The sequence below is a fragment of the Nicotiana attenuata genome, chromosome 6 (genome assembly GCF_001879085.1).
Source record: "Nicotiana attenuata strain UT chromosome 6, NIATTr2, whole genome shotgun sequence".
Taxonomy (NCBI): Eukaryota; Viridiplantae; Streptophyta; class Magnoliopsida; order Solanales; family Solanaceae; genus Nicotiana; species Nicotiana attenuata.
Window position 1 is genome coordinate 33223491 of NC_031994.1, and position 11278 is coordinate 33234768.

General features: G+C 35.3%; 1 protein-coding gene and 1 long non-coding RNA gene across 2 annotated transcripts; both read right to left on the reverse strand.

Moving 5' to 3' along the window:
* LOC109228227 lies at positions 744-3597 on the reverse strand. Its single transcript, XR_002068345.1, has 3 exons — positions 3522-3597; positions 1841-1874; positions 744-976 (listed from the first exon to the last, which is right to left on the reverse strand). It is a non-coding gene; the product is annotated as an uncharacterized LOC109228227 (long non-coding RNA).
* On the reverse strand, positions 3948-5116 carry LOC109226800 (histone H2A.6). Its single transcript, XM_019391665.1, has 2 exons — positions 4825-5116; positions 3948-4375 (listed from the first exon to the last, which is right to left on the reverse strand). Exons 1-2 carry the CDS (start codon positions 5011-5013, stop codon positions 4163-4165), a joined length of 402 nt encoding a protein of 133 aa, XP_019247210.1. The 5' UTR covers positions 5014-5116; the 3' UTR covers positions 3948-4162.

Here is an 11278-nt window from a genome sequence, read left to right on the forward strand (position 1 = left end):
TCAAACGAAAAGGTAGAACAAACAAAGTAGACAACTCATACTTCTGTCGTGGGTACTAGAATGTGTTCCCAAAATGCTGCATATGACCCAAGTTGTCTTAATAATGGACGAATGAACACTCACACCCAACACAATGAGATAAAGTTCAGCAAAACCTAACAGCTCAAAGTATTGAAGTCACTGGGAAACAACCAAGTCCAGGCTCAACAGAAATACAAGTAACCAGGGACCATCTATAAGCCTTTGCTTTTCTTCTTTTAACATGAACTGGAGAAAGAATTACTCAGATAGATATGAGATTTACCTCGGAATATAAAACCAGAAATGCTGCCAGCATATTTTAGCGGAAATAGTGCGCCAGCGACAGAGTGAAGAAAAATACAAGGCTCATCTTCCAACTCTGACCAAGGGATATTTTACAAGTCTCAGAAGCTAATACTTTCATATGCCTGACTTCAAATTTTGTCGAACCTAGAAGATGCTAACAAGTTCCAAAGGCTGCAACCAGTGGCAGAGGCAGGATCTCAATGAAGGAGTTCAAAAAAAGTTTTTGTGGCTAGTGGAAATTGAACCTGTGACCTTATGAAGGTTTTGAACCCCCTTGACCACTAAACTACACTTTTGGGTTGTGTTAAGGGGGTTCAAAACTTAATATATAAAGATAAAAATCAGATTTTGCCTTATATATACAGTGTAATTTTTCGGCGAAGGGTGTTCGGGTGAACCCCCTTGCGCCCCCTAAATCCGCCCCTGGCTGCAACTGAGGAGAAAATAAGTCCTTGCACAATAACATAAAGATAAACAAATGCTAATATGTACCATGCTGCTTTATCATCTTTCCAAAGACGAAATTGGATATACTATTAAACTTGTTTGGAAATACTGCGTTGTAGTTATTTATTGAACTTCAAAATGGCCATACTCCCGTGTAGAGCTAAACCTAAACAGCACCACCTTCAAGATACCCTATACTTTCCTGTTCCAGATAGCACAAGCGTACAGTTATTATTTCCAAATAATAAAACTTTTGTTGATGACATCGTTTCTTTACCATGTATTATTTAAGAAACAAACACGAAATGGTAAGTCATGCAAAAACAAAAAATTGAAAACTGAATGCAAGCATTCATTAAGGTTTAAAAGGTTTTCTATTTTTCCCCCAATATACATGAAGCACAAAGGTAAGTAGGTAACTCCAATTAACGTTGGTAGTAGCATCATATGTTGTGATATGATTAAGAGACCAAAAGTTTAAGGTGTTTGGACAGTGCTATCTCTGTTTGAGATGAATCTTGATTCATAGAATCTCCAAGTATCAATGTATGAGATACTAGAGAAAAGATTTGAGTAATCAGCTTAACATACCTTAAGTACTATCAGTTTCTCTAATTGTGGCCATGGAAAAAATTGTTAGGACTAGTTTTTATTGAACCCTCCATCATTTAAGATGACTAAACATTTAAAGCAGCCATGCATTTCTTCTTCCTTTCCCCTAACTCTTCTCCAATTCCTCGGAGAGCTGTATTTTTAAGTGGTTCGTATGAGCTTATAAATTTATGTACGACACACTCCATACTCTTCTAGTTCATAGCAAAGCAACTTTCAGATCATCTAGACTAAAAATGACACTTAACAAAAAAGACACAATACTACCTTAAAACACATTAATTAGAACAAGACGTTCACATGTCAAGTAACACAGAAGTTTATGATAAAACAACCTAAGGGGGGGTAGAAACTCCTAGATGCAACCATTACTGAAAATTGTAAATTTTCTAAATCAGATAAAGCATATACAGTACATCATACGCAAGATCTAATAGGAGAAGAAAGATCTTACAAACAAAAAAGCTCCATTTTGATAGCATCTCTTCCTGAAGGACAAGAAAAAGAAAAAGGTTATATAACTGAAAATCCTAGAAAACAGGACCAAAGAGACAGCAAGACTTTCTGCAGTAGATGAATTTAGAGCGCCACAAAGGTATAGAAGTTTAAAACAGTAGATCATAAAGAGAGAGAGTTCAAACATAAGGCCTAAGCTTCTTTAAGTTCACTTAATGATCAATAAGTAAAATTAGAACTTAGAAGGTAACCAGGCAGAGATTATCACAGTAAATGTAGTGCAAGTCAATTCTTAAGTGAAATTTCTCAATCTTCATAATTTTGTTCAATCCAACTCCTATCTTACTTTAGTGATGAAATATATATGACTTCTAACATCATGACATCAAACTATTTGATGATATCAGCTCCAGATTTCTTTCTTAAATTTTCAGCTTTGCAGGAGAGATTCATGAAACAGTAGGATATCCTTCACAAGTACTTAAGCCAGATGATCATGAAACAATACCATGATAACCAGCGTACACGAATATCTTCCATTATGAGCAACGGATGGAGGAACACATTTGCACTACCTATAAGTTCAACAAACCAATCAATTCAAACTTAAAGAAGAAGACACCTCATAAGACTTGTTGAACACGGTATAACCAAGCTTCCTCTATATGTCAACCCTGTTTGCCAGCCCAAAACATGGGGCGAGGGAAATGGTCTGGACTCTCAAGAGCTAAAAAGGAAGCTCATTATGTAAACCTAATGTTAAACAACAGGGTATAGCATAAAATGTGGCGAACTGACATCATAAAACAGCTATTCAGCCAGCACAAGCTAATATGCAAAACTCCATCTGATCACACGAGGATCAGGAACCTTCAGCAAAAACTAGAGACAACTTATCTACAAAGAAAACCAAATCACCTCTCCTCATACATGTCAAAGGTGACAATCTCATAGCATGCTACATTACTGAAAGCGAACTCATTAACTCTATGCAAGATTGAGCACAACCGACTGCACTAGAGAATTAAGAAGCAAAAAGAACCTTAAATACAAGCATTATTTAATACGACGCCATAAAAATATCAGTGATCTAATCTGACCTATAACAGTTATTCAAATTTGTAACTGGTCTGGATGAATAAACTATGCAAAGGCATCTACTAACCTAAGTATATGGCAAGACCAATGCTACAAACTATGACGCTCTCACAAGCCAAAATACTAGTATAAATTATAGCTCAACCTCAATGCAAGATCACATAGAACCAGAAGACAGTAACGAACAAAGATAACTTAACAGAGAAAACAATAAACACACACTTCCTTAAGAGTAAGCCATATACACATGATTGTATTACTTATTAGCAACCATTCAAAAATTAGATGACCCAAACAATACACAATATACAGTCATGCTTTTGCATGGTTGTTGTTCTTGACCAATCATCATTGCTCGCACATCAGAAATGATGTCCGTTATTTCAAAGAGAGATCAAATGCAAGAAACAAAGACGTTCTTTTAAACCTATTACCCAACTAGAGAAATGATTGAATGCACTTATGCATGACTAAAGGAGAAATATATCAATGACAACAAATCCTTCAGGAGGAATGAATGACATCACAACCCATAGCTCTACTACATATGGAGTATGTTGTAATAAAGGTAACTACTGTACCTTGAGTTTAGCAAGCCACTTAGTAGTTCAAACATTTTCATTTCTAACATCTCCCATCATTTAGCCCTCAAATGATAATTTTATATATAGGCACATGAACAAGCATACGCATTCAGTAAACTAATGACAAACCCAGGAAAGAGGGTTGAGGGCAAAAGCAAATGCCCTAATTAATTGGATGCTTAGAAACAACATACCCACAAACTGTCTCATAATTGCATGGACATATATAGTTCACTAAATAGATACTTACACACAGCTATAGAAAACAAATCAATACACCATGAGACCCATAAATTTCACAAGAACAACACATTTTAAAAAGGAAAAGAAAATCAAGACTGTAAACATTAGTATGAAACTGTATTCACTAGTTAGATATTCATAAATGTAGATGTTACTACTATAACTAGCAACGCAGAGACGCAATTCAAAAGTATAAAAATGGCCTTTCATTCATCATTTCATTTGTATACACAGGCTAACATAAACCCTAACACTATAAAGAACTAAGAAAACACGATTGATTTCATACTGGAGAAACCTAATAATTTCTATGGAATCTAAAAAAAAACAAACACCAGCTATTCAAAAACCAAATTTAAGGCTTAACACTTGAAACTCCCTATTGTCCTTCCAATCTAATCCTCATCAGCAGAGGGCTTTGAGGATCCACCAGCTTTCTTAGGCAGCAAAAGGTTATGAATATTGGGCATAACACCGCCATTGGCAATAGTAACATCTCCAAGCAACTTGCTCAATTCCTCATCATTTCTCACTGCCAACTGTATATGCCTTGGTACTATCCTAGTCTTCTTGTTGTCCCTCGCAGCATTTCCAGCCAATTCAAGCACCTGTAACCACCAAAATTCACATAGAAAATCAGAACCCTTAATCAAAACAAACAACCTAGAAACTTTCTATCAGTACATATCTGTTGTTTAACTTGTACAACATAAAAAAAAATCTATAAACAGTATCATTAAGCTTTAACCCATGTAATAGTAGTTTAGTTACGATTTTTATCATGTTAACAATTAATGCTAATGAAATTTTACCACAATTACTTCATAAGTGACCTGAAAAATGTAAATATATTTCACAAAAATGCTTTCCAGTCCAAAACCTAAAGCAATTAACTCAATTATGGTTAATTAGTATGTATTTACACATCGATTAATCAGTTAAAGGATAATAATTAACATGATTCAGTATACACGCATAATCATTTTCAATAATTAGAAACCCTAGAAATTGAGATATCAAAAAGGAAAGAATTAAAGAGGCAAATGCAAAAACTCACCTCAGCAGCAAGGTATTCGAGGACGGCAGCAAGGTAAACAGGGGCACCAGCACCGACTCGCTCAGCATACTTGCCGGCTTTGAGAAAACGGGCGATACGACCAACGGGAAATTGAAGACCGGCTTTGCTACTACGGGATGTAGCCTTCTTTGCTGCTCCAGATCCTAGGGTTTTTCCTCTTCCTGCCATTTGATTGTTGTTACTGTAAAACACAAGAATTAATTGGATTTGTGCTTCGGAGATATGAGATTTTGAATGGGAAGTGTAATGGAGAATTGGGAGGGGTTGTTCAGTAATGGTGATTATATAGTACTGAGGGATTTTTAAATGGACCAATGAGAAGAGAGCACAAGGATCGTGAATTTGAACCGTTGGATTAGAAGTAGATTGACGGTGAGATGAGGAAGCCGAGGATTTTAACCGCTTTAAAGGATTGATGAGTTTGAATGTGACACGAAGGAAACAACTGGCGTTTTCCCGGATGTTTGAAATATGAATTGGTGAATATATACCTAAGGGCCCGTTTGGTTGGTGCTTGGCTGCTTGCATAGAGTTTTGTATATATATATATATAAAGTTGGGAATAGAGAAGGTGATGTGGCATCTCTCTTTGACCAAGAATCACAATTATCTATTTTCTCAAATTTTTGGAGTTTTCCCTACTTTTTCTACTTATATTCCCATTTATTTTGTGCTATTTTTAAAAACCAATAAGGAATTACACCTATCCTTTTCCACGATCTTTTGGCATTTATTCCTCTCATTTAGTAACACCTCTTGGTGAAACAATAACACCTCTTAATGTTTGAATGCCCAAACGTCAGTACTAACCGAACGTTGATTTGCTTGCAATATAATTAGCAAAAACAGTTTCACAATCTCTTAATTACATCTGTATCTTTTCCGCTTCTTTCTCTAATCTCATATTGTATTTTTATTCCAAATCCTAATTGAGTCCTCTCCGGTCTCCACCCTAAAATTGTAACGGTGGAAAGTTATTGTTCATATTATTAATAAATAATTTTCTAAACTGATGTGTGCGGTTGTATATACACCAAGATCATAGTTTCTGATGGCAGTGGAGAGAGACAAAGCAAGATATAGGAAGTTCTTGAAAAATTTACGAAGGAACTGGAGCAGCGTACTCTTGCAACAACTTCATTCTACCTACTTATTATGCCTTTTTTTTTCTCTATGAACGCCACCAAGAAATTGATAAACTTTTAATATTCTTTCTCTATTTTTGAACAAGCTAGGGTAAATGCACAAAGATCTTTTCTACTTTTAATTTTGGTTTCACGACTATATATGTTCTTCAATTTACCTTAGATTTTTTTTTTTTGGGTCTTAATCTACTTATTTTCTAATACTCATAGCTCTTTTACAATCATAACATAGTCTCTCTCCAACACTTTCTGAACTGTTTCTCAAAATTTTAGTTTGTTTCCATTTGGTTCCAAATACTTAAATATTTGTTTTTAGAAAAAAACGCAAAAGAAGCAAAAGCAAATAAGGAGGAGAAAAGAAAGAATTTGGAGGAGAACAAGTTTGGTAGTGCCTTTCTTGGAAAAATAAAGAATAACAACCCCACCACAACGAGGAAATCATTTACCGAGAATGGTTTGAATTGTTAATTCTTTTTATATGGTAAGCTTTGTGAATATTTTGATTGAGTATAAAAAAAATTATTATCATATGACTAAAATGAGTTTGAGACAATAAAAACTTCTGAGAAGGCCCGCCACTAGGTCAAGTAAGTTCGTATGATAATCTGAAGTGGTTAAGATTTTTATTTGTGCTATAGATTATATAGCTATTTTAAAGGGGGTCCAAACAGCTCCAATGCCTACATTACAGGCATCAATCTCAATCACAAAAGGCAATGAGAAGTCAGGGAGAGCTAGTACAGGGGCTGTGGTGAGGGCAACTTTAAGTTGGCTGAAAGCTCTTCTAGCTCCTTCAGTCCATGTGAACCCATCTTTTGTAAGCATGTCAGTGAGATGTTTGCTTATCACTCCTACCCTCTTATGAATGTCCTATAATACCCTGTTAACCTTAGAAAACCTCTCAATTGTGTCACAGACTGAGGCTCAGGCCATGAATGAACAACTTCAATCTTCTTAGGATCAGTGGATACCCCTTGAGCTGAGATGTAATGACCTAAGTATTCCGCCCTTTTTGCAGCAAAGACACATTTGCTTTTCTTTGCCAAAAGCTGGTGTTGGAGTAATAAGCCAAAGACCCTTCTTAAGTGTTGCAGATGCTCTTCCAAATTTCTGCTATAGACTAGGATATCGTCAAAGAAGACCAAGATGAATTTCCTAAGATGCTCTTGGAAAATGTGGTTCATTAAGCCTTGAAAACTGGAAGGTGCATTGGTCAACCCAAAGGGCATGACCAGATATTCATAGTGCCCAGAATGAGTTTTGAATGTTGTCTTCTGGACATCATTGGGTGCCATTCTAATTTGATGGTACCCTGCTCTTAGGTCTATTTTGGAATAAATCTGTGACCCTCCCAGTTCATATTGGAGTTCTTCAATAATGGGTATAGGAAATTTGTCCTTAACGGTCACCTTGTTGAGGGCTCTGTAGTCAACACATAGCCTCCAAGACCCATCTTTCTTGCTTAATAGCACCACTGGGGAGGCATAAGGGCTGGAACTCTACTGTATGATGCCTTGGTTCATCATTTCCCTCACCATTGTCTCAATGACATCCTTCTGCACTGGTGAGTATCTGTAAGGTCTGGAGTTAACTGGTAAACTGCCCTCCTTCAAAGGAATATGATGATCAAACACTCCTATTGAAGGAGGTAACTGTGCAGGCTCCCCAAATATTCCTGCATGCTCATCAAGAACCATCTTAAGTTCCTCGGATTCCTCACCTCTTTCAGGCTCTGTCACTTCAACTTCCGTGCATTCTGCCTCTCTTACCTTAACCATGAAGAACTGTGATCCTTCAATGGTCATTTTGCTGATGGCTTTTGGTTGAACTGTTTTGAACTTGGGCTGAATCCCTTGCAAGGTGAGTAGTTGTCCCTTATACTCAAATTCAATCATAAGCTTTCTAAAATTGAACTTGATGTCATCTAAAGGGTAGAGCCATTGTATTCCCAATACTATATCACTTTTGCCAATTGGAAATACTAGGAAGTCATCCTGGAACACAGCTCCTTGCATTGGCCATTTGAACCCCTTACAAATACTATCTGTAGGCACTTCTCTGCCATCAGCAACCTGTACCAACTGAGGTTTAGTCTTGCTTATTTGGCATCCCAACCTTGTTGTTGTTCCTTCATCTATAAAATTGTGTGCAGAACCACAATCAATGAAGATTTCCAAAGGTCTTTGTTCTGTGAACCCTCTCAACCTCAGGGTTTGGTAACCTAAGGTTCCATTTAAAGCCTGCAAGGATATAGCACAGTTCTCGGGAAGTTCAATAGTTATCTCTTCTCCTTCCTCTTCCATTTGCTCCTTTTCCTCATCCTCTATTGGTACCTCACCTGCTTCCAGCTCTAGTGAAAATAATTGCCTCTTAGCCTGGCATTTGTGACCAGGTACAAACTTCTCATCACAAAAGAAACACAATTCTTGAGCCCTCTTTTCCTCCATCTCTGCTGGATTCAACCTCCTCCTTTTGTTATTGTCAAACGTAGCTGTAGCTGATTTCTTAAATGCATTCAAGTTGTTCCTAGGCCAATTGTTTTGACCATGATTACGACTATACTATTGCATAAAAGAGAAAAAAAGTTATCTTATTGTAAAGGAACATTGGGTATAGATCACTTTTAGAGTTCATAGAATAATATGAAATAGTACTATTTTAAAATAACGGGGATCTCTTACTTATTTGAGGTAAAATCTCAATTGGATTTAAACTCCTAACTATTAGGACCTAATTCAATAAGGAAAGATTTACTAACCAAAATTTAGTTGATTTTTAAGTCCGAAATAATAGGAAAATAACTTAAATTACTATTTTATCTATTGTGAAATATATTTTTAAAGGATAAAAAAGACGAACGATATTTCGTTAAGGGTATTCGACCTTTTAATATAGTATAGATTCTCTCCACACGAATTAAAACAGCAGCGGACAAAAATACCCTTTATCACTTTATAATTAAGATTTCTCCCTTTTCTAAAGTAATGAATAAATTTTCTAAATTAGATTTCAATCAACTTTTTAGAAATCGAAGAACCTTTTTTTCCCGACAAGAAATCAAAGAACTCAAATACAACTTTCATTTTCTTAAGATTTCCTTTCTTAAGAAACCATCTTCGAGACAAGAACTAATAATCGAAAGAAGAATAAAACAAAAACGCCACTAAAGAACCTAACAAACACAGATTTCACGCACTGCACTTTAAGATCAAACAGTCAGAAGAAAATGAAAAAGAGTGATTTAATGATCAAACAGTCAGAAGAAAATGAAAAAGAGTGATTAATCTAAAAAGGGTATCTATAGACTGTATCACATGAGAAACCCTACACTAATTCATAGAAAATAATCAAGCGGATTCAAGAAATGATGAACTAAAACCAATAATGACCCTGACACAAGAATAAACATATTATATATATATATATATATATATATATATATATATATATATATATATATGTATGTATGTATGTATATATATATATGTATGTATGTGTGTGTGTATTAATTTATAATGCAACAAATTAAACAATCAAAAAGAATTAATTAATTCTTGCATAGTAATTCTTTCATTACTAATTCGTGCATAGTAATCCATACATTACTAATCCATGCATAGTAATTCCGGCATAGATAATTCGCATAATTAATACTTCAGAATTAATACCTGCATAACTTATCCCGAACCAGATGACCCCTAATATTTTCTTTTGTTAAGTTGTTTGGTGGGTTACCATTTATCAAAGCGTTTCATTTCTTCTGGAAAGGAAAAGTTGTTAGTAAACTGTATTTGTAAACTAATTTTGGAAAAGATAGAATAATATATAAATAGAAAATGTAAACTAAACAAAAGTTAATCCGAGCTCACTGAATTCACAGTATTTCCTTAAGGAATTTAATCCCCTCCTAGTACCCAAGGTTATGGATTATTTCCTCCCAGGATAGAACGAATTATACACTGGTGTAGTGGTACTTCAAACCCCAATGTTTCAGCGAACACAAAGTTCCGTAGCAAATCACACTTACTGTTGCTTTCTTTGAAGTTAAAAGTATGCAGAAGAAAGGAGGAGAACTCAGAAAATCGTATTGAAAATCTGAGAGAATGGACTTGTATTTATAGCCAAGGTTGGGCTGAAAACTGAAGAGGTGCAACTCTTCAAAGTGGCTGTTTATGCAGAACGACCATAGCATAAATGCCATAACATAAATGGTTATTTACACAATAATAAACCGGGAATTCAAGAGGAAGGTTAATTTTCAGTTACACAACTGAAAATCGAAAAACGGATAACGGAAAAACGTTTAGTATTCCGTTGCATTTAATATTAATATTAATATTCTGTTATTAAATTGAATATTTTAATAATATGTCTGTCAATATTTACTATTAACAAATAAATTTGGTCCAAAAAATTAATCAATCAATCATTTAACCGAATCCGAAGCCAAGCCGAGCGACGACGGTGCGAGGCTTGCCTTCTCCTCAACTCTTTAAGAGCTATAAGAAGAGCAATTACTTATATACCCATCAAAAACCTCTTCCTCTTCCAATATGGGACAATGTCCCTTTGTCAAGGAGGGAAGCTCAAATGAAACTCAAATATTTCATTTTCCCTCCATTCCCCGTTCACCCACTTTTAAGCTATTTTAATGCTTAAAAACCCAACAAAAGTAATCTGGAGCATCAAACTCATGTTACGTGTGTGGTTTGAAGAAGGTCTGGACTGGTTCATGGCTTAAATTTATGATCTCTTAATCACATGATGATGATTTTAGCATGTGCAAAATCTTCCCTTCATTCTCTAATTTTCTTCGAAAGATAAAATAATAAAATAGAACCATACGAAGGTGAGCTTGTTGAATGTGTTCCTTATATGAACTTGTTGAGTGCAGTCATTGATAGAAATTGGTGAATTTTAGTTTTGATGATTAACGAACATGGCAGATGTATTGGGTTAGTGGGAGAACCTGGTGAAGGATCTGGTCCTGCCCGGTTGATCTTGCAGAGTGCTGGCATTTAATCCTAGCAGGAGTATAATTCACTTTTGCATGAGATATTATTTTATTTCACGATAAATGACTTAGAAGCCGCCCGAATGTAGAGAATCTTGATAAATCTTTATTGTTGATTTAGAGAGCAAATTTGTGAGAAAGTAGAATAATAACTGTAGTCTTTTTAAGGAATTTTTTTCTTATACTTCTTTGTTCTCTAAGGTGTGGAGATCTTTAAGGGATATATTATGCACGAAATTGGTGAAAATTAAATAGGTTTCTTGCTCGAAAAGAA